Source organism: Fukomys damarensis, unplaced genomic scaffold, assembly GCF_012274545.1.
Source record: "Fukomys damarensis isolate Sample0158 unplaced genomic scaffold, DMR_v1.0_HiC HiC_scaffold_1, whole genome shotgun sequence".
Taxonomy (NCBI): Eukaryota; Metazoa; Chordata; class Mammalia; order Rodentia; family Bathyergidae; genus Fukomys; species Fukomys damarensis.
Genome location: NW_022900913.1, coordinates 49,164,586 through 49,189,262, shown reverse-complemented (window position 1 = coordinate 49,189,262; position 24,677 = coordinate 49,164,586). Strand labels below are relative to the sequence as shown.

At 37.4% G+C, this 24,677-nt stretch overlaps 1 protein-coding gene across 2 annotated transcripts in view; it reads right to left on the bottom strand.

Moving 5' to 3' along the window:
* Positions 1-24,677, bottom strand: part of Rgs7bp (regulator of G protein signaling 7 binding protein) — a 98,270-nt gene that overhangs the window by 11,367 nt on the left and 62,226 nt on the right. For both annotated transcript variants that reach the window (XM_010637231.3, XM_010637232.2), the window contains exons 3-4: positions 18,591-18,721; positions 2,561-2,708 (exon numbers count right to left, since the gene is read on the bottom strand). In XM_010637231.3, the coding sequence (XP_010635533.1) occupies positions 2,561-2,708; positions 18,591-18,721 (279 nt within the window). The remainder of the gene's footprint in view (positions 1-2,560; positions 2,709-18,590; positions 18,722-24,677) is intronic.

Genomic DNA, 24,677 nt, shown 5'->3' with positions numbered 1-24,677 from the left:
GAGAGAAGGAGAAAGAGGGAGAGACAGGCAAAGGGGGAAGGGGGGGAGAGAGGAAGAGGAGAGAGGAAGAAGGAGGAAGAGAGAGTGAGAGAGAGAGAGAGAGAGAGAGAGAGAGAGAGAGAGAAAGAGAGAGAGAGACCGTCCCCTAGGGATCTAGTCTTTCCAGGCCTCCTGATGCCCACGGGAACCCACAACAGACAATGCCATTGCACATTTCCAACAACCTCCTTTATCTTACAGGGCATATGATCATGAAACCCCAGGACTGTAGAGCAGGCAGCTGTCTCAGTGGCTTCTAGACTACCTTATGGGAAGAGCTGCCTTTGCCAGCCCTGGGGAAACTGGTTCACATACAAGTCCAAATGATCATGCAATGAAGATCCAAGACATAGTGAGAGATTCCCTCTAAAACAGAAAAAAACAAAACAACCCCCCACCAAAAAATCACCCAAGACCTATCTTTAATTAACTACAGAATGCATAGCACTAGCATGTGTCATGATTTAAAAACTTTTGAGGGGAAAATTCTAAACTTGAAAAAATTTCTACCCACTAATTTCACTAATTTATTTTCCTCTGGCATTTGAAGAAAGAGAGGAGGCATTTAATTTTAAGTACGAAATCCTTCAGTCTATTTTATAAAACACAACTGTTGAACACGGTTCCAGGACCACTGTCTTTAGGGAGGCCAAAGACCCCTCCTCAAGTGTATGGACTGTGATGTAAAAAGGAGCTCAGGTGTCAGGAATTAGTGACGGGTGAAGAAAGGAAAAGTAGCCTGGAGGGCCTGTAGAAATGCCGCTGTAAAAACATTAGGAATACTCTCCTGGGTGAGGTCAGAGACTGGGGCAGTGGAGGGAAGCAGACCATCCCCATTCCCGTCCCACCCCATAAAGTACACAGGGTGCATATGGCTTCCATGGGAGATGTGCAGGTAGGAAAGACAGGAAAGGATCAGGAAGGCACTACCAGGATTGTGGTACAGTTTCTCTGGGAAGGCGCACTTGTCACCTAAAGAATCACCAGTGCCCCACCCTATTTGGAGAGATCCAAGTACAGTTGGCTTTTGATGGGGCCCAGACATCAGTGTTTTTAAAAAGCTCTCCTGGTGAGATACATGCAGAGCTGGGTTTCAGACTCCCTGACTTGAGGGTAGAGAGCCAGGGAGAACCAAGGTAGCTGCATCCCACGTGTCCTGTGCCTGCTTCACCCAGTCTTTCCCAACTCTACCTTTAATCTGGACTTCTAGCCTGACCAGAAACACAGCTGCCTCTGTGGTCTGTCCTACCCTATGCCTTCTGCATCAACATCTTGCTTTCTTAAAGATTATGTACCATGGCTATAGGTCCTATGCAAGGTGTCTGCAAAGGAAAATAGCTTTACTGATGAATTCTGCCCTGATTGTGCCACTCTGGCAGATATATCTTCCCTCCTCCACTGGGAATATTCTATTTTATAAACTAAGATAAACCATTCCTTCATAATGTGTCTATTATTCTATCAAACAGCCAAACAGCTTTATTGTTTGAATTCCTGGATACTGAAGCTTATAAAATTCAAGTTTTATTAATAGCACATAATTACCACATGCTCCAATTTTCTATAAACACAGAAATTCAGTAATTAGCTATAGAATTATATTATTCTCTGAAAGTAGAACCACAATGGCTATATATGTCATTGTGTGTTACATTTCTAAAAATAAAGAATAAAATGTTCATTATTTAGTCAATGACTCAACACCCCACACAAAGAACACTCAGAATTGCCCAGTATTCATTCAGCTGCTTTGGACCACCTCTGAGGACATTATTAGCAAAGGGCACTGATATCAGATGAAGACCTCCTCTTTCTACCTCACAGAATGACATTTTTAGCACTGAGATGAGACATAGAACTGATTAGTAATTATTATTTCCTTCTTTTCCCAAATGAAATAGAATCACGGCAGAATAGCTTCTCCTCCAGAAGGAAAACTCCCTGTCTAGGACTGAGATACCGATGCTAACATAATGCATGGACTCACTTTGACCACTAAGGGGCCATTAGCTACATTCTGGGAGAGAGAAAGGGAAAAAACTCCTGAGAAGCCCTCTGGGAACCATACTGAACGCGGAGACCCTGCTTGGCAGCAAAGCAGGCCATTTTCAATACCTGAAATCTAAGAATCTACTAGAAGCATCTTCACAGATTTTAGATTCTTTTCCTTTAAGCAAATGGCATTTTGCGAAGCAGCACAGGGGGTGAATTGTGTCAGTATGTAGAGCCTCTTTCTCCCTTCCAAAGAAACACACTTTTTTGGGTTTCCATGGAGTCACAGAGGGGAATGAGCTGAGCCTAGGACTCTGCGTCCATGGCAAGAATGAGACTACTTTCTCTGACCTCAGTCTTCACCTGCAGGTTAGGCAGTCTTCAGGGTTTCTCCCAGCCCGGTGTTTCTCCGAAGAACAAGAAGAGCTCTGTTTCTTCTGGACCTGAAATAGAAAACCCTCCCCATGGCCCTCAGAACACTCACTGGAGGAGGACTCTGGCAGTGTACGTGGGGTCTCTTCCCACTTACCTTTCAGTGTTCTCAATGTCTGTGGAAACCTGCCAGGAGTGTTGCTGACTGTCAGTGGGAGATGACAAGGAGTCCTCTAGGGCAGGAGTCTCAGCACTCTCCTCAATTTTGCAGTCCAAATTCTTCGTCCCCCCACCTGCTTCCTTTCCTAAGGGAGAAAGATTGTTGGGAAAGAGAAGAGGATAAGAAATCTCAAGTGAAAGTTCTATACCAGGATGCTATTGCAAAAGGTAGATGTGCTTTGAGTCAAATGCTACATCAACACTAATAGCTTTCTGTGTGATTAAAAAGTGTGCATGTTGTGTGTGTGGGTGTCCGCAGCATGTTGTGCGTGTGTGTGTCTGTAGCATGTTGTGCAGCGCTCTGAGAAACACTGTTGAGGTAAAAACAACCCAAAGACAGAGATAAAACATTAGAGCCCCTGTTTTTGGTGAAGGATTGATGCCTTGTAACCTGTTATGAATTAGATCAAGTTTACTTTGGAGGGGGAATAAAGCCATGCTGGTTTGGTCTCGTGTGCAGGGGATGGTAAAAAGGGCCTGGAGCAGATGACACTTGGCAGGAAGAATGGGAGCTCCTGCTGTTCTCTCTGATTCTAGATGCTGGCTCTCTACAACAGAGATCACAGACCCTTTCGATTCCTTTGCTCTCCCACCTCCTTTAGCACATCCTTTTGTAAGTCTGTATGATCCAACCTTATCATGCTGGGACATTAAAATGCATCCACTAAAGTGCTATGGGCTTTGTACTAGGTAGCTGCCCATAACAATGTCCTGCCAAATCACTAAGACTAATATTTTTAACATGCCTGTTCTCAAATAAATAAACCAGGACTTTCTGGAAAAAGTCTCCAAATAAGTTCAGCCTTAAATTCATATGAAATTACATGGGGGGTTACAGTGCATGGGCTAGGCAGACTCTAGTAATGTCTTAGTCTGCTTTGAAAGTCTTTTTATCCAAAAAGGGGTATGTATCTGCTAACCTAGGCGGAAATGATCTACAAATAAATTCATTTATTACAACTTAATTTAAATTAATTTATAAGTATTTCTTGAGTGTCAGCTAAGTACTAAGCTCTGGTGCTAGAAATATAAATATAAAGTGCTAGAGATAGACAATTAAAACACTATACAAATAATTGCAGAGCTGCTGTACAACATCATGTAGTCTGTAAAAAAGAGTAGCTAACTTGTGTCTTTTATTGTTTCACCCAATTTCATTTCTATTATGTGGATACAGCTCTAGACTAGTTAAGAAATTGTTACAACTCACATCATTGATGATAACTATATTCATTACCTCTTAGTCTCCCTAATTCTGCTGTGATTTTTTTTCTTTTTGTCTCAAAAACTTAAACTTGTGAAGAGGATGGTTGTTCAAGGTAAAATTTAACAACAAGCTTTTTTCTCTTGGATTCTGATTAAAAAGGAATTAGCAAAAAATTTGTTCCTGTGGTTTCTAAACTACATGGCGGCAACACAGAAAGAAAGAGACAATTAAGTGTTAACGGTGTACCTTTCATCAAACTGCAGCTGACACACAAGTTTACTGAGGAGAAATTTGATATCTTGCTGTGTACTTTTATGTACATTGATCCTAGGAGATGGAACTTGCCTGAGGAATTGTTTTTGCAATTTTATAGTAGCTGTTGGGCCAAAATTAATCAAGCGCATAATTTAGCATATTACCATTTCATAGTTGGGAGGGTAATGACCTCTAAAAAACATTTGCATTTTGCCTCTTGATGGAGTGCAGTAATGTGTAGTCAGTCCATTTACCACCCACCTCTGGGCAGAGTCAGCCTTAGGATGTGAGCTTGGGCAGGGGCCACTGAGACCTGGGAGAGGAACAAAAGGGGAGACTCTGCCACAATAACCCTCTACTTTTTAAACTTCTGAAGGATAGAGCATCTGAAAGCATATGTGGAGCATATCTTTGACTAATTATTTCAGAGGAGGGCTGTGGAATGTAAAACTTCTCAATCTTTACAAGGCTGAAAATATAGTTCCCTTTCTTTCTTCTTTGTGTTCACGCTCAAATTATATTGGCTAGGTATATAATTCTGTGTTCAAACTAACCTTCTCTAAGAACCTAGATGATATTGTTCCTTTATCTTCTATTTGTGCCTAAGGATGCTTTGTATGTAGCCTATTATGGTTCTTTGAAAAATTTTCAGGATGTAATCTTTAAACTTTTGAGTTCTAAAGTGAATCCTCAATACATCTAGATGCAAGTCCTTTTTGTTAAATTTTCTTGGAATTTGCAATTTATTTTTTCCAATTTTTTATTTTGAAAATAATTACATATCAGTTTTAGATATAAAATATACATGTTATTTTGCAATGAATCATTTAAGAGTAAGTTGCAGACATTAACAACACTTTATCCTAAATGTTCAGTATTTTATCTCCTAAAGAACAAGGATTGCATAACCTTAAAATAACTTTCACACCAATCTTTAAACTTTGATTAAATATGATTTAGCATCATTTGATGCAGAACTATAACTTAACTTATAGTCTATATTCACATTTCCTCAGTTTTTCCATTGCCCTTTATAGCCTTTTTTATAATTGAGGAACTGAATTAAGAACTATGTGCAAATTTTGTCATGTTTTTAAATTTTTCTTTAATGTAGAAAGTATTTTTGCCTTTTTTTCATCTCATGGATAATTTTGAGTGAATAGTCCAGGCCAATTATTTTATAGAATGTTTCTCCACTTGGATTTGTCCAATTGTTTCTATATGTCCAGATTCAGAGAAAATGTTTTTGTCAAGAATGTTATAGAGTGAATGAAAGGGATAAAATAAAATAAAAATTATTTTAAAATAAATAAATAAATAAATAAATAAAATAGACCTAAAGTAAAAAGAATGTTATAGAGTAGTGGGTCCTTAGTGCATCACATTAGAAGTCACATAAGTCAGTTTGTCTCACTATTAATGAAGTTAATTTCGTTAAGGTGGTTTCACCAGATTTTGATGTGAAAGATGTACTCTGTTCCTTTTGTAATTCTGAAACAATTGACTAGGTGATTCATTAAGGTAGTATGCTATTTTTATTTATTTATTTTTTGGTACCAGGGGTTGAACATGGGTCCTTGTGCTTGCAAGGCAGGCCAACGAACTGCTGAGCTAAATCCCCAGCAACAGTATGCTATTTTTAATTTAAATATTTCTGTTTTCCTTTAACTTTGGTAAGAGCTTTTTTTTTTTTTTTCATTGTCTACTACTTCTTTCAATTTTCTCTATTCTCTTAGAATTCCTGATTCAAATTTGAATCTCTGGCTGTATCTTTCACTTTTCTTAACCCTCCTCCATGGCTGGTATTTATGATTTGGACTGAATTCTGAAAGAATACCTTAACTTGTTCATTTAGTTCACCATTTTAGGGTCTCAGTACTTGTTAAGAATTATGGTGTGGTCCTGAGTTTGATCTCTGGTGGGGGAGGCATTATGAGAGGGCCGAGGAGTTAGCTCAGTGGCACCACGCCTGCTTCTCAAGCAAAGGTCCTAAGTTTGATCCCCACTACCAAACGCAAAAAAAGATTGAGAAAAGACAAACTACAAACTATGACCAAATATATGCAAGTTACTCTGATAAATTACTGCTATCTAGAGTATATAAGGAACTCTCAAAGCTCAACAGTTAAAGAACAAACAAACCAAAAAAAAAAAAAAAAAAAAAAAAAAAAAAAAGAATTATGAAAGTTCTGAGACCTCACCCTACGAGAAATAGCTTGCAACAGTTTCATGGGGAGTGAAAGATGCCACGATATTCCCGGGTCAGAGACAAACATAGCTTTTTACACCCATGATAGCAGTAGCCAGCATATCCGAATTTGTACTGGTTTCTTGAATCCTAGTTCCTGTAGGGTGATGCAAATAAGGCAGATGATGCCTGCATACACAGTAGGGTGTGACAGGAGCAGGACCCCCGGCTCAGGGTTTCAGAGTCTGTTATTAGCACGTCGGCCTCCTGCTCCAGACGGGGACATTTTCATTACCCTCATAGTTAGCGAATGACTTGCTCTGGAGCGAGACAGGCTCTGTTTTCCAAGGCAATTGCTAAACACACACCCTTGAAAAGATAGTGTAAAACAAAGGGCGATCAATGCCTCATTTCGTAGGATGTGTAAGATGTAACAGAACAATGAAAAACTGTCTCCAAGTACTAATTAACAATGATTGTTTTATGGTTATGGCCAACTCATAGATCTCTTCGTATATATTGATACATATATTTAAAATTTTACATCATCTTAAAATTCCTTCTTACAGCAGTAGTTGTTGTATTTGGTGTTAACATTTCACAGTGCTGTTTTTGTTGTTGTTGTTGTTGTTGTTTTAAACCTGGTAATTCTTGGCTGTTTACACAGCTATGTCTTTTAGGATCTTTATTTTCCTATTATTCTAACAACACTACCTTTCTGATAATTTTAAAGAAGAATCAGGATGTGTGGCTGGAAAATAGTGTCCAAAGCCTTTAATCTTAGTGAAAAGATTTCCAATCTCCAGTGTTGTTTCTTGAGCACCCTGCCTATTCTTTAAGCTGCAGGTCTATTCCAAATTTTCTGGTCAGAATTCCTACTCCAGCAAGATATACTGAGCAACTTAATCTGGCAAAAGCGCTGTAATACGGAGCTCACTTTCTTTTTCTTCTGTTGCTGCTCTTGTGGAGGCCCAGAATGATTTCACATTCTCTTCTGCTTTGTTGCTCAGGACTGACATTCACAGTAGGCATTCTCCTGGGGCAAGCACTGATAGTTTCTGCTGCTCAGTGTGGGGTAGCCTAGCTGTGCCTAAATGCAGTTTCAAATGCTAGTTTTCTTGACAATAGTTCCAGAAGTCTCTCCTATGATTTTTATTTGCTGGTTGAGTTTGAAGTATCCCTGGAATTGATTTCATTATTTCAGACATTTTTCCCACTTGATGTTTTTCCTTGTGTTTCTTATCTGCTATGGATTTTTCCATTCGTTTCCACCAATCCAATCCTAATTACTTCCTAGCTCAAATTTCCTGGTTTGCTGAAGTCACCCTTCTTTATTTTTAACCTTCTATTTTCCTCCTATAGTTAGAAAGGATCATGTTACTGAGCCTTAGGGTCAATAGGCTCTTGGCTGGAATGGAGCATGCCTCTGCCAAACCGACCCCTAAAAATCTTCCTTCAGGATCTCACCATGCTTTCTGACCATTGGGTGGAGGCCAACACCTGCCTCCCTCTGACCATTGATAGATAAAACAAACAAACAAACAAACAAACAGAAAGAGCCATGCCATTTACTTTTCTCAGCTTTAGAACTGGACTCCCCTGGGATTTAGTATTATCTCACACAATAGTTGTCCAACCCAGAAATTATAAGAACAAATAAAGATTTATTCTTTTTGTAATATGTTTTTCATTTATTTCAGTGTCTTTTTCAGTAGGGAAGGAAATATACATGAATTCAGTCCAAAATCTCTGGGTAAGCTTTTCCTCTAATTCAATTCACTCTCTTGTTACTAGATGTAGAGTGAAAGCAATTCATCTACTTACTCAGTAATCATCAATTGTAGCTTTACTCTGCTTCAGGCACTGGGCTAGATGCTGGGGTACAATGATGAGCACATTCAAAGTGAGCAAAGTCTACCAAAAACAACAGACAAGAAACCAGGCAATCAAGTAACATGCGCTATCATCAGTGCCACGGAAATGTTGGGGGATGCATTGAGTGGGCAGCAGCCCAGCCTTGGAGAGTCCTGAGAGTCTTCCTGTAGGTCACATCTAAATTATGACCCTAACCCAGGATGGACCAGGTGAAAAGGGTGGATATGGGGTGTGTGGGATGGGTTATATGTCCCATGCAGAAGGACAAGCTGCAAAGAACTTGTAAATTGAGGTTTCTTGAAGTAGTTTAAGATGCCACATGTGTCGCAGGGCAGAGTATGGAGGGCCACTGGGGGTTGCTGCTTGTGAGCTGTGAGGCTGGAGCGGTTGGTTAGCAGGATATGTTCTTAGATGTTCTCCTGAGCCACATTAAGGAGTCTTCAGAAGAGAACTCCATGAAACTGGGTAATGACCAATTGGAGATAGTCATCCCCAGCTTCCCTACTTCAGCTGTCCTCAGAAGGGAGCATTTGTTCTCCAACACCAGGTAGGCTTTCTGCTCTGCTCTTAGGAAAGGAGTCAACATATTTCTATATGGTGCCACCAACTCCATATTTTGTTTTGCCCAACAGAGTAAATGTGTATATAATATCATTTATTTTGCAACGAAAAACTCTGTCCCCTGAAAAGTGAATTTCAGGCCTCAGTGAACAAATATTTGCTTGGGGAAAGGACAGGGTAATGGGGAAGCAAGTCCTTAGGTTACCTTGAAATCATACTACACTGGCCATGCCTAGAACTGGGACATTAAAATTTGGCTGGTTTCCTTAGGGTCCTGCAAAGCATTTCACCTTCAACTCCTTGGAAATTTCTATGTATTTTTAGTCTGCTTATGGGTAATATAAGAGGCATGTTGGAGGGAAAGCTAAGAGAAATCACCCATGAAGCACATACCAGATTGGAAGTCTGGTTATTCTCATATACATGAAAGATGGTCAGTCACTTACAAGGAACAAAGCCGTATTTGGTTGTGGGACAGTTCCAAGAGCACTTAAAGTAGCCTCAGCTCCAAAAGTTTAGGCTGGGATCCTTTATTACATCCAATCCAGAAATACTTTTTCTTCTCTGATTTCTCCTATCCTTTTTCTTTTCCTCAAGGTGTTTGCTGCCCGGCCAGTCTTCTGTCTGCTAGAGATAATGGGAAGTGCTGCCGTAGACAGTATCTCATTGGAGCTCCTTAGATGGGTCTCCAGGATCCAAGAAAGACACTTTCACCCACCTGATTACATTTTCCCAGAAATAAAAACAATCTTTTCTGAGCTGTCACTGCCCTGTCATTTCCTTGGAGGCAAGGGTAAATTTTGTCCATCCTTGGTACTCCTGGTGCTTTATCTGCTGTAATACTACATACAGAGCAGGCATACAGGAGAGTTTCCATGTGGACTGAAAGTGAACAACAAAATGAACATAGCTTACAGCAAATGCATGGGTATTTATCCAAATAGTGATTTTCATTTTCATGCCTTTTCATAATTGGGAGGTGTCCTTTAAAACTCCGTGCATTGAAAAGGACTGGAAGAATGTAGCCTATCGGTTAACCCATTTTTTAATTTCTCACGTTTCTAAAAAGCATGTAACTTAAATGGAAATAAACAATTATATTAAGCCAGCTAGTTGTTTATGCATGTTAAAAATGGTTTCAAGGAACTTTTCTATACTAGAATAAGGAGATATTTTTAGTACCATAAAATACATGGCAGAAAATATTTACTCTACCATGCACAGAGGTTCTTTCTTGTCCGTGCACTGGGAAATAATATTTTCCCAGCAGAAGAGATAGGGTAGTGTTTCCTCCCCACTGTCATAGTCCTCCTCTGTCCTTTTGAAGGCACTATAGTTCCATCAGTCCCCCCAGAATCACAGCTGTCATGGTGGTACATGCAGCAATGTGAGAAAGCAGAAGTTCAAGATTTCTTCAGAACACAGAAGACAGACAATAGAAGCCACATTCAAAGGAGGTCCCATGAAGCTAGGCTCCAGCTTCATCCCCTAAAGTAGACCATAAAAATGCACAGGATATATTTACTATATAATTCATTAATTCCAACCTTTCCATAATGGATATCATGACTAAATGATGCTCCCTATGGATCTCATGAATGTTTCACTTCATTTATTTTTTACTGCATATTATGACTTCTTAGAATTAACTACTTTATACAATATAAAGTATTTTGGAAATTATTAAGTGATCTATGGATTAATGTTTTCTCCAATCCTCAAAAGTAAGCCTGAAAAATGAGTTTTATTTTAGTAAGAAACTCATACATAACAGATTTCAGGCATTGAATGTGGTTTTTAAAATGCTAATAAATCATTAAATAAGCCAAATCTGTATATAAAAATCAACCACTCTTCCACTGTTTTTATTTTTCACCATTGATATGTCCTCCTTCCCCTCTTCTATGTAGCTTAGTTGGAAGAGTGGTGGTGGAAGGGTATGGTGGAATAGTCATACACTTTGCAGTGGGCCCACAGTGCTATGTAACCTTGGGTAGCTCATCTCATTGAGTTCTTTATCTGTAAAATGGGGAAAATTTACCTGAGGATAAAATGAAATAACACACATAAGGCATCTGGTAAGAAAAAGTTCACAACGGTGGAAGCTATTATCATTACCATTATCCTGTTCTTTAGCTGACATCTCCTTTGATAAAATTTGATAATAAAATATCCAGTGCACTACTATATGAGGACGTGGGGATACAGTAAGGATGGTTTTATCAAGTCATTCTTGACTTACAGAAGTTGGTTATGTTATGTCCTTCAAACATTGAAAGTTTCTCATCTTGGGTCATTTGTGTCAGATATGAATGTTCATGACCTCATTTTTTTCTTTCATTTAAGTCAATGTTATCTTTTCAGAGAACACTGACCATTTCATCTAACATAGCCAGTTATTCAATTTCTATTACAGTACCTATTCTATTTCAATGATCTTACATTGTACTTATTAATATTTGGAATTTTTAGAAAATGTGATTATATTTGTTCTTCCTTTCTCTGGCCTTCTCCTTCCTTCCTTTTTTTTCCTTCCTTCCTCCCCTCCCATATATATTTCATAAGAACAAAGACTTTTAGCTTTGATCACTATTGTCTTCCAGCATCTAGAACAGTACCTTACCTATGACAGTGCTCAAAAAAATTCATTCAAGGAATGAATCCATGTTTCTACTCAGAAATTTGAATCATAGTCTTTATTGTAAGATTATCCTGCTTTATTTTTTCTAACCCACTCTTCTATTTCAGTATCGACTACCTCATTACACTGGAAAATAAAGTGGGTTGTATTCTATTTCTGTCTTTGTGTTGCTTGTTCCTTTTGGTATGCATTATTTCCTGTGCATTTCTTTTTATGATGCAGAATACACTATATCCCAGTGTTGTCCTGAGTTCATCCTGTATTTTGCTGAATGGTAGTTGATTAATTTCTCATTAGAGCATCCTGAGCTCTGCGTTCCCAACAGGTTTAGGAAAAAAATAAAAACAACTTTTACCATTTCTCTATCCTTTTCTTGTGATCACATTTCCTTGGCATGTTTTTACCTTGTGTTTATCACGGTGGCACATTTCAGGGAAAGAACTCATCTTATTTTAGGAGAAGGGAGGGAGAATGGAATGTCCCCACTCATGGGATCCAGGGACAATTCTTCTGTAAGCTGTGGCACAGGGGCAAGTGATAGAGACCAACCTTATAAAGCTGCAAATTTATAAATTAGCTTTTCATATTAAAGTCCGAATCTGCCTATTAGTCCACAAGCTTGCCTGAAAAGTTAGCAGTTGATGTGTGGGAAAGGAGCAACTCCCCACACCACTGGTTATAGCAGAGGTGATCCATGATATGCTGTGATAACTTAAATGGCAAGACTACAGTGCAGCTAAGGGCATGTGCTTGAATAGAAACTCCCATAGAGGCAAAAATTAATCTATGGGAAGAAACAGATTTCTTGTTTTCCTGTTTTGTTCCCTTGTTGCTAGGACCCTGCTCACATCAATGCTTTCCATTCCACTGTTCCTTGCTCTGCCCCTTCTTGAAGAAGCTGTGTGTTCATCCAAGAGATAATATTTTAGCCTGATAAAAGCTTTGACCATCCTGGGCTCCCCATTTATGCATTCAGGTCTTGTCTTTTGCTCTCCTGCTGCTGTACCCTTGGTCAGGTGATTGGAGGTCTGATCAGCCTCCAATACGCAAGCAGAGTCAAAGTGGACAATGACAGAGCAAGGTAAGGTGAGAACAAAGATGGAGAGATGAAGTTCACAGGCAAAAGGGGCTCCTTTCAGAATAGGAATGGGGAAGAGAAAAGAAGAAACCCATGGTCAAAATCGCAGGATAATTCAACTCCCTTAGAAACCTGACTCTACTTTCTGCCAACAAAATGCAAAGAAACTTACTTGTTTTATCTAGTGGCAGGAAACAAGCATTAATGTCAATGTGATACATCGACTCAGTAATCAGAAAAGATTTCCTAGCTAACTAACTGTGAAGAAGTGAGAACAGCTATTTTTCACTATAAACATAGAAATTATATTTTGTCAAGTATTGCTCCAATCTGCAACTTAAAGTGTTAGAATATAAAACTACAATAACTAAAATTATTCCCGCCTGCCTTTCTCTTATATAAACACAGTTTTTCATGACCACTGTCTACCTGTCATAACCCAACAGCCTTTATTAAATGTATGCTTTACCTCCCATCACTGTGATTTACTTTAATTTTGTCAATCATGAAAAAGGAAAACCATTTTAGCAATGTTTTTCTTTATTTCTTCTGCAATAGTATGATCTTACAAAGTATAAAAGATTGCCAAGTAGATTGTACCAATCAGACTTATGAGACAGCAAAAGTTCAAAAGCATGGTCCGTGGAACAAGCATGAAGATCCACTGGAGATATCATTAAGGACAAAGAATAATTAGAATTTTCTTAACTGAGAGAGAAGGATAATCTTTATCACTAAATTCAAGCTTACTTCAAGAGCTTTAAATTTGAGGCTTATTGGACTGGGACTTAGTTCAGTGGTTCAGGGGCCTGCCTCTCAAGCTTAAGGTTCCAAGTTCCAAGTTCCCCATTACAAAAAAATTTTTTTTGAAGCTTATTTTTTATAAGAAACCATATTCCGAATCCCTGCATTGATCCTTTGTTCTTTCTCAATTTAGAGTCATCTCATGTCATGTCTGCTCAAAACAATAATAAAACTAAGTAACACATACAATACTATCTGGACTTCTGGTGGAAGCCAGGGAGGTGTATAGACATAAAAAATAAATCAAACATGCAGATTACTGTGAAACAATTTGGGTTCAGTATCAAATCCTAAGAAAAATTGAGCAGACACTTTCAGATTGTGTTAAATTTAGGGATTCAATTATAATCTTTTTGTTGCTTTGATGGAAAATAAAAGATAAAAAGGAGAGGAATGGCCAACACACGCACAGAAGGAAAAAAGTGAGCTTATCTAATTGTTACTAAAATACCAACTTTTCTTATAATAGTAAAAGAAAAAAAAAGGTAGAAACAAAAAAGAAATTCCAAGCAGAAAGAGATTTTTTTTTTTTTTTTTTTTTTTTTTTGTACTGGGGATTGAACTCCAGTCCTTGCGCTTGCAAGGCAGGCCACTGAATCACTGAGCTAAATCCCTGACCCCAGAAAGAGATTTTTAATGTTACAAATTTGAAGGGAAATCACTATTCCCTGAGATTCAGAGGACTGTCTGATTTTGCAAAGAAGAGGGGTAGTGAGGTCTTCTAGACAGGCTCATTCCCTAGCCTGAAGCCATACCAGAGGTACCACTTTTTGTGTCTTATCTTTTAAAATTAGTCTGGCATCTTAAATATCAGTGGATAAAAGGCTGGTGATGTAGTTCAGGAAGCTGTGCCTGAATGGCAAGCTCAGGTCCTGAGTTCAGTCTCCAATACTGGAAAAAAAATTAAATATCAGTAGATAGACGTATTTCAGTGGACAAATTATCCTTTTGCTTATATATGACATACAGATTAAATTATATATAAAATATGTAATGTACATATGTCAGTCCTGGGGAAAGGAAACTGATTTCTTGATGGATGTTACTTTATCTTGCCACCCCTACCAATTTGCCTGGAATTTGCAATCACCTTTATTTCAGTTCCCACCCCACTGCTTATTTGGAGTATGCCTGTTTTTCCACGGTCACAAGTCTCGACTCAGTGTCTTGGTGAGTCACATCAGCAGAGCCTTCCTTCTCAAGCCTTCCCCGTCTCCTGTTTTCATGATGATGAGGCATTTATTTGCCTTGCTTTCCCATGATTCTATAATGTGTCTCAGGCTTGTTGACTTTTCTAGGACTATTTTTATGAGTAAGGACTCCAAGCTTCAAGCAGAAGATGCATGTCACATGTTTTAATTTTCTCAATTGTTCTTTTAAAGTTTAGTACCCTTGTGCTGTAGTCTGTGGACCAATTTCTCCCTCAATTTATTTCTGGCAGTCCACAGTCACTGAAACCAAACATTCCCAACAGTTTTCAGTGATACCAAAGGAAAAGTAAAGCCTACTGACGCCAGATGGTGCTGATCTAATGGTGGAAGTGTAATTTGGCATACAGAACAAACAAGCCAGAAGTCCAACATACTATTATACAGTTAATCTGCTAGGTGTGATGAATAAATTGATGCAAGGACTAAAGAAATAGACAGGATGTATTTAAAATATAGGACTAGAAAATCCAAAATGATGTATATTTAATAAAATAATCCATTCTCTAAGATATTGCATTTTATTTAATATTTCAGAAATTTCCAGGAAATTTGTTTATTGTATGTTTTCATGTATATGTTTTATTTTCTTTGGTTCAATGACATTTTCTATGGAGCTTACTGCAAGTGACTTATCTTTGTCTTTGACATAGTCTTCAACCCTATATATTAGTATTTTCTTTACTTATAGGCTGAGACTATCTTGCCAATAAAGAAACCATCTTCTCCTCATGCCTTAACTCTACTGGGACAAAAGTAACACTCTATAGGACAGTTAGCTCTTGGATGTGCATTTTGGAAACACAAGAGGCTTGCCAGGGGTGTATGGTACATATATACTTCCAAAAAAAGTAAGGCAAGTACAGTTAGTTGATTACATGTGGACATCAGGTGTTACATATTCAATTTATAAACATATTCAATTTATAAAATATCTCATGAAATATTCTTTTAATTTTTCCCCTACAGATTTAGTAGGTCTTGGGTGAGAACCAAGAATTTGTATTTTTAACATATGATTCAGATGCTGATGCTGCTAGTTCACAGGCAGCACTTTGAAAATCATTACCCATTCCAATGGTCTTGCCAAGTATTCGCAGAGAAGAAGGCCACATGAGCCCTAACCTAGTTCTTCATCAGAAGCATCTACTAATTTGTATTTGCTTTTCTTTAATGTGGGAAAAAAGAAGAAAGTATAAAATAATGTTGAAAGCAGGTACTTAGAAGAGTGGGGAGTAGCAAAGGATGACAGAATGACAGCTTGCGAGTTTTCATTTTTATTCATATGGTGGAGGAGTGTTGTTGTTTTGTTTTTTTTTTTTCCAGAGGATAGCATAGCAGTTCCCTGTCCACACTGTGTTTCAGAAACATCTAGATTCAGATTCAGCAGGTCCTTGGATAAGATCCAGTATCTGCATATTTATCCAGTATCCCAGACAGATAATTTTGGAGCAAATTTTCTAACATTTTCACATTAGGTAATAATTATAGAAGCATAAATGAGAAATCCATGTGGAAGCTTAATCCTATACATGGAAGGAATCAGAGATGCTGTCAGGTATTTTCTTTTCAAGAGCTATATAGCAACCATAGCAGTGAATAAGTTTTTGTTTTTTTTTTTTTAAGTTCTGGAAATCAAATTTAGGAACTTGTGCATGCCAGACACGTGCTCAGTCATTAAGCTCACCTTCCAGCCTTATTTATCTTTAAAAGAAGAAGAAAAGATGAAATAAATAAGTCACACATGTGTAAATACCAAATAGTTTCTCTGGTGTGAATAAACTGTAATAAGACATAAGATCCTAATAAGATTACTGACATTGTGAAATAGGAAGAGAGGGGATAAAGGTGTAAGGAAGGTGGGATGGGTAGGTGAAGGGTAATAAGGGAAAAGAAAAAAATGTGAGATAATGAAAAGATGGAAATAAAGTGTTTGTAGATGGGGAGGGGAGGAGGGGGTGAAGGGCGGGCAGGGACAAGGGGAAAAAATGAGAACCAAGATCTGTCATGTAGAGGTACAAGATCCCAACAATGAATGTAACTGTACTATATCCCTAAAATGTACCAATAAACTCAATTAAAGCTGAAAAAAAAGAAGCAAAGATGAAGGCTGAACAGAGACTGACAGAGAAATCAGGCAGCAATGATAAACCAAGTAAGCAAATCAGTTAAGAGCCACCATGCTTTTTATTTGTTCTCAAAACCAAATGCAACAAGGAAGCAATCTGTATGAAGAAATTCCTTTTAAGTGTAGTGCTACCAGAGAAAAGTTTTTCTTTCAAAAGTCAATTGTGGCCGGGGATTTAGCTCAGTGGTTCCGCCACCTGCCTTGCAAATGCAAGGACTCAAGTTCGATCCCCGATACCAAAACAAAACAAAACAAAACAAAAGTCAATTGTGAAGAGATAAAAGTTAGAACGGATAGCAGAAGGAGATCAGGCTGCAAACTAAAAAGAAGACTGAGAATGGAGGTCCTAAAGTTAAGGACTTGTCACCATTGTCACCAGCAAGAAAATTTCCAGTGGCAGCAGGGGCAGGAGTTCTACAGGTGTAGCCAATACAGACTTGGGAAATAAATCTACCTGTACCCAGTCATTAAAAAGAATGAAAATCATGCTCTGTGCGTGTGTGTGTGTGTGTGTGTGTGTGTGTGTGTGAAAGAGAGAGAGAGAGAGAGAGAGAGAGAGAGAAGGTGTGGGGAGAGTTGTGTGTGTGTGTGTGAGAGAGAGAGAGAGAGAGAGAGAGAGAGAGAGAGAGAGAGAGAGAAGGTGTGGGGAGATAGACAGATATCAGGTCAATGATGTGTCTGGATGTCATGAATGTGTCAGAATATTCAATTTTTTGATCAGGCATTAGGCATTTCAAGGAGCTAATCTTTCCAAACATGTTCTCTTAATGAAAGAAGTAAGAGAATCCTTAAAAGATTAGCCTATAGAAGGGGAAATGGGAAAGATATAATATTCATACACCAAGAAATTATTCTCTTGTCTTTGGAATGTAACATAATACTGCTTTTAGTACTGGATACATGTACATATGTATGTATACAAGATTTAATTTTTGCAACTGGTTTATCATGTCATTTTGACCCCCCTGCCGAATTGCAATGCTCATTTGATTTCAAATTTTTAACTGTCTTCATCTGAAATCTTTTTCCTACCCTGAGTTCATTGAACTTTTTCATTTCTGAATTTAAGTCACATGTGAGGATTACTTTCTATGTATCGTATTATTCTCCTGAACTTATGCACAAAAGTTTGTACTCAAAAAGTTCCCAATAAACTACTATTCAATAAATTACTAAAGAAAATATATGTCAAATCCTTCATTAATGTAAACTTTCAGCTTCTTCTCCAGAATCCATGTCATTTTACCATTTCCAATCACATAATAGCATTGGTAGGTTGATTTGACTATACCTCTGGATCCATGAATAGGCCTTGATTACCCAGATCAATCTGTGGAATTCTGCCCACCTACGGTTCATGTGTAGAGCTGCTCCAACCAGAACAAAGCTCAGGAATTTTGCTCTAAAGTTGGAGGAAGTTCTCTTTCTTTCCGGACCCTGTGGTGTACAGATGGGTTGACTGGGACTGTTACAATATGATTACTACTATGGCATCAGTCATCTTGAGAGTAAAGCCAGTACCAGAAGGCAGAGCATCATAAAGAATGAGAGTTAAAGGCTGATCGTACTATGGTAAAGGCACAGCCACCTCTAAAGGGGACTCCGTTGTTGGGTTAAACCAGGCAATGAGATTTTTTTATTACCCATAAATCTCCCTATTATTTATTGATCTCTTCCAGTTTTTAAATCTTTGGGACAATATGTAATTTGTCTTCTTGTGCAATTTAATTCATTTAGAGAAATAGCAGCACTCTTGGAAAACATTTATTACCGTAGTAAGATCATTATATATTTTTGGTGCTTACTCTGAGTCTAATGAAAGTCATGTTCACAAGTGGTAAAATAATAAATTTAAGAACTGTTCCTACCATCATTTCTGTTCCAAGCTACTAGAGCTCTTATACACTTAGACAGCAATGATGTGGACTTTTCATTAATTCATATTCCAAACATTTCCTGAACATTTAAATTCATTCTAATTGTGTGTAAATTGCTCAGTGTTTCTGGCACTAAATGCAGATACCTTTTTGATGAAACTGAAGAGACCCCAGCAGACAAATGGATTTTAGCATCTCTGTTGTGTACATTTCTAAGCAGCACTGCAGCTGTATATAAAGCCGGCAGATTTCTGGATGTATCTCACCATCTTCTGGGCTGCAATCGAATAAAAAAAAATTGTGAACAGTCTCAAGATTTCACTCATCAGCTCTGAGAAGGGAAAATGCTCAATAAAGATTCTTTCAAGCTTTGAGTCTAAAATACAAGCTTCCTGCTTTCAAACCAATAACTGGTGTGACAGTTCTTACATAAGTGTCTTTCTGACTAACTGCTCTTAATTTTTCCCCTTCACAGCAGGCCTCTGCTGGGAGTTTAAAATCATAAATGCTTTAAGTAATTGAAAATATCAGACATTTTCAATTTCACTGTTGGAATAAATTTCCAAAATATACTTAAATTATAACTATCTTCTAGCCTTCAAAAAGAGATTAAAAATTCTTATTTTTAGAGAAACAAACAAGATCTATTCAATTAATGTTTATAAGACAATTCATTAATATTAGCATAATATGATTTCAGAGCCAATTTATCAACCTTTTAATCAAGGTTTTTTTTAATCTCAGCCTAAATGATATATTCCTCTTTTTCCTATGGCTCATTTATGAATGAAAGGCCAAACTTTTTAATGAACATATAAAATTTATGAAAAAACAGAAAAACAATCAAATTCTAATTATTATGTTTAACAACTTAAGCTAAATAAACATTGAACTTGCTTCCCCAGCCCCTTTTTTTAAACACATATGTGGCATTGTCCTCAGGGCTGCTGTACTACTGAGCTACAGACCCAGTTTTTAACTTAAAAAAAAATTATTTTGGGATAAAATCTTGCTAAGTTGCCCAGGTAGGACTCAAACTTGGGATCCTTCTGCCTCAGCCTCCCTGAGAGTTAGAATTAGAGGAGTATGCTACCACATTAGCTGAACACCAAATTTATGCTGAAATTTTGTTCTAAATTTTATTTTCTGGGTGTTTCTTGAGTCTGTCCTTACTATACATGATAAAAATGGATGGGTGATGTAGCTCAGTGAGAAGGCCATTCAAGGTTCACCCCCTCAAAAAAGGAGAAAATGTTATTGATAAAATAGTAACTTTATTTTATATGCAACTAAAATAACATGCCTCATAGCATAAGCTGAAAAAAGGGATAAAGTTTAATGATAAATTTGAGATGAAAGAAAACCAAAAAATGAACTCTGACAAATGTCCTATTGTGTTATCTTTACTTCTATCCCCATTCATTTAAAATGCAATGAATTCTGATTAAATAATGTAGCATTTGGACTTGATTCCTTTGTAAAGTGGGTCAGTGGCAAAATGTCAGGAGTAATTATCAGAAAAAAATGATGGCTTCATTTTTAAGCACTGAAAGCACAATAAAAAGAATCTGTATGTACGCAGCACTTGATAATGATAATTAATTTTCTTTTTCAATACTTATTTAGTGGATGAGCAAGACGCAAGAGCTTATCTAACCATATGGCTTATATAACTCAGGGGAAATGCAAAATTCTTTGTCTCCATATCTGTGATGCCTGCAGTGTCATCTCAGGTCTTTCCTGTGTCAGACAGAACAAAGTGCCTCAGAGAGCTGACTGAAATCTGGCTTTAGCTGGAAATTAAGACTACCTGACTCTCATTTCTTTCCAGGGGTCCAGCCCTTGACTGACATTAGAAGCAAGTCCATTGGGGGAAGTTTTCTCTTAGAGCTTCCTCCTATAGGTGCCTTCTGCCTTCAAGTCCTCTGCCTGCTACCAGGAGCATTCCTCAGCCCACCCCACCCCAGCCCGCCACTCCCACACACATTTTTTCATGTCATCTTTAGCTTTTGGAAATGTCTCTGTCTCATTTTCTTATGGCCCTGCTGGATTCTGAACGGTAAATGTAAATTAATAGTTCCTGCAATAAAAAATGATTCTGGTATATTATCTGATAATACACTGCTTTTCATAGAACAATCTGAAGACAATGTCTTATTCCAAAGGCAAGCTAGAAGAAAAATATTTTAAGACGGGCAGGTCTTTTCTGTGTTTCTTCATCATCCCAATTGCAATTGCTTATTTTCACCTATGCAGAACATTGGCCATGGTGGTTCACATGCAGATCAAAGAAAAAAGAAACAAAGCCATATAATAAATCTTCTGTGTATATTGTACATTTTATGAGTGGGACAGTTAGTATAGTCTTATTGCAAGCCATAGGGTATTCTTATTTTCAGAGGCACAAAATATGTGCCTAGTGGCTTAGTTCCAAAAATATGCAAATCTCATATGTAGATGAGATTTTATGTAATTTAAACAAAGGATGATTATATTAACATATCTTAAGAGCCAGTATATTTTGATTATCATTTATTAACTAGAGAGAGATAATGCTTCTGGAAAAAAAGGCAAGCCATAATAGAGATGAAAATCTGTAATTCAAAATATCTTTGTATATGCCATCTCCCAGGGCCTTTGTAACTCTTAGGGATTCAAAAAAAGATAGAGCTTTTATACTCCTTCTACATGTTGTAGGAAGAAGGTGACTACGTGATGCCAGTAATATAATCTTGGAAAACTGAAGTATATATAGAGAAAGGAACTACTTAAAGAGCAGTGGAAAAGCTAAGGTATCTTTTATGATAGTGTGTCATGCTCCCTTGACCAGCTTACATTATCGTCTGGACTTTTACCACATCTCTCTTCCATTTAAAGCTCTAAAATGCTTCCCTATTACTGATTACTAAGAGTGGTTAAAAGACCAATTGTCCAATGGGCTATAATATGTTTCATGTTATAAGTAGTGAACTAAAAATACTTCTGAGCAGCATTAAGTGCATTTATGTCATTTTCATAACAAATGAACAAGAGTTGGAACATGGAGACTGGGGACAAAGCAAAAATAGCAATTTGAATGCTTTTGAAATTTCTTAGGGATAAATTACAAGATCTAGCATTTACATTAAAATAAAATTAGACCTGTGGGCTTCCTCCAGAGCCTAAAAACAACTTAATGTAGAGGTAACTTTACCACATTATGTATGCTTACTCTAACAGGATTAACTCTTATTAATCAAAGCTTGGTCTATGGGAGTCACCCTGGTGTGATGTTCATTTATTTCAGTCAGAATTTATGAGTTAGCGACTAGGTTATGATGACTCATATTTTTTCTATTGAGTGTAAATCAAGAGATAATCTGGTCATTTTGATAATTTGAAAGCCTTGGTGTTTATTGAAAAACACCCCACAAAATTGATTTCAACAAAATTTCAGAGCTCAAGTTGGATCCAAAAGCATTTAAAGTAACCACCAAATTATGAATCTCCTTTCCATGAACAGCTTAAGGAATTGGAACAGCTTTAGAAATGAGAGGACATGAAAACAGATACTGCCTCAGTCAACCTTTAAAAATGGAAACTTTCTCCACTATGAATATTCTTATTTTGTAATTCAAAGAGTAATATGACAAAGACCTGCCAGAATGTCTAAAATCCTAAAGACCCATAATACCAAATGTTGATGACAGTTTGGAACAGAAATTCTCATACATCATTGGTGGGAGTTAAATCGCTATAGTTCTTAGGTGGTGCACACTGTAAACCCAGCATTTGGGATGCAGAGGCAGGAGGATTGCTGTGAGTTCAAGGCCAGAAATACATAGCAATACCTTGTCTCAAAGAACTAAAGTAAAATAAAATAAAATGGTACAACTCCTTGAAGAAAAGTTCTGGAGGTTTCTTATAAAACTAAACATACATTTTATGACGTGCAGATTCCATTTCTATATATTTACCCAATGGAAATGAAAACATTCACAAATAGATTTTTTACAGAGTTTTCCCAGTATACTTATTTAGAATAACTGAAGACTGGAAATAGCCTTGATGTCTAAGAAGAAAATAGTGGCAAAATTTAGTGTATTCCAACAGAGCAGTATCCTCAACAATTGAAAGTAGCTAACTCTTTTTTTTTCAGAACATAAATGAATCACAAAATCACTATCTTGCATGATGAAATCTTTACATAAAAGAACAAAATAAAACTTTGTTCACATGAAGTCCTACAATAGTAAAACTATTGGTGAGTCCTAGAATAGTTAAGACTAATGGTGTTAGGGAATTAACTAAGAAGGGATATGAGAGAACTCTGAGGTGAGGGTGATACCCCACATCTAGACAGAAGTTTGAATGACATGAATGTGTACTTTTGGCAAAACTTATTGAATGGTACATTTAAGATTGGTGCATTTGGCTGTTCGCAAATTTTACTTTAATACTGAGGTGTAGGTAACAATATGCGTGTTGAATTACTTAGGGGTAAAGTTTACTGATGTCTGCACCTTCAGAAAAGTACATGAACTGTTGGTTGGACAGAAGTGAGACGGCACGTGGCTTAGGCTGGCTGGGAAGTGAAGCGCGGTGGGATCCCAGAATCTATGCAGCCCCACAGAATGACCTCTTCAAGCCCTTAAATGGAGTTCTCACAGGTTCCAGCCATATGTGGAATGAATAAAAGGATACAAAAGCCATGAGCTTGCTATTGTGTACTTTGATTTTATTTTGATTTGTATTTTTTCTTCTCTTTTACTTGGCCCAAGCTTGCTCTGCAGAGCCGGTTTCTCTCTTACCCTTCACTTTTAATTTTTCCTACCTCCAATAAATGTGAAACTTTGCCATCATATTTCCTTGTTTCTTTCAATTATTTGTGCTAGACAGAAAGAACCTGGAAACCATTTAAATGCTAGCACCCTAAAACCCAGTAAAAAAGGTATGAACAGACAGATATATATTAAAGTAAGTATATATATAATAAGATGTTAATTGTGGAATGCATGTGGCGGATATTTACTCAATGGCTGACAGTTTACATTTTGCCAAATAATCACAGACATAAACAGAACAAAACAGCTCGGAATCTTTATGGCTGGTAAAATCAAGCTCAGGGTTATACTGAGGATGCAGTGATGAAACATCTTGACCCTGCATCTGTCTGCTCTTTTGCTGAAGTTGCCATACTTTGGTGGATTGTGCAGCTGCTAATACCTTTTTAAAAGCCAGAAAAATGTTTGTTGTTTCAATAGTCTCCCTAATGCAACGATTTGTATATGTAGTGGAAAGCAATAAGACAAAGAAAGGAAAATGAGTTCTGGGTCAGAAAACTTACATTGGCGTATAGCTTTGCTGCTTAGAATTGTGATCTGGGAAAGCCACTTCAACTCTTCTGAGACTCAATTTCATTTGCTGTGAAATAAGGATAACAACTCTACAAAGTATGTCAAGGTTGCTGCAAGGATCAACTGAGATTACATGTGGGAAAATAAGTAAAAACTATGAAGCATCTTAAGAAGGTGGCTGTGAGACATCTTACAGCAAAGTTGTATTTGTTTAGCCCTATGCTTGCATATGGTCCTTAGTTACTGCAATTATCTGCTATTCTGTAACAAACTTTGTGTAATTACAGTTCCCAAATATGGACTTTGGGTAAATAAACATGCCATTAGGCTGACGAAAGATGTGACCTCATTGATAACCACTCAGCATTTCACAGATTTTTAGTGATGACAGATAAACACCTGGGGTTGGTCAGCTAACAGAGATGGAAACCAGAACTCCCAAGGCAGCAAATATATCCAAGTTTCTCTTTTTGAAATTAATTTCACTATTAGCTATTAAGCCAAATGGTAAGGAAAGACTCAGGAAGCTGAAAGGGATGGTATATTATGCTTTAGCTTTTCAGATTAAATAGCTAAAGAGAAAAGGGATTAACTGAGTTTGCAAGGAGAATGGTCTCCGAAGTTCTCTCTTCAAATATTTCCACGAGTTCCTCTCACATGAATTCCATTTAGAAGGATAAACTCTTAACTCTGCGCCAACTTAGAGTTCAGCCTTCACATGGCTTTTGTGAAGGAGATTTCTCAAGGTGGTCCTCTAAGTCTATATAATAAATAGATAATTGAGGCAAGGATGTACAAATGTGTGTTTCTGTGTATTTGTCTGCATGTATGTGTGTGTGACCCAGTTATTATTTTACATTTAAAATTCTTAAGGATAATTGTAGAGTTTATCCAAGT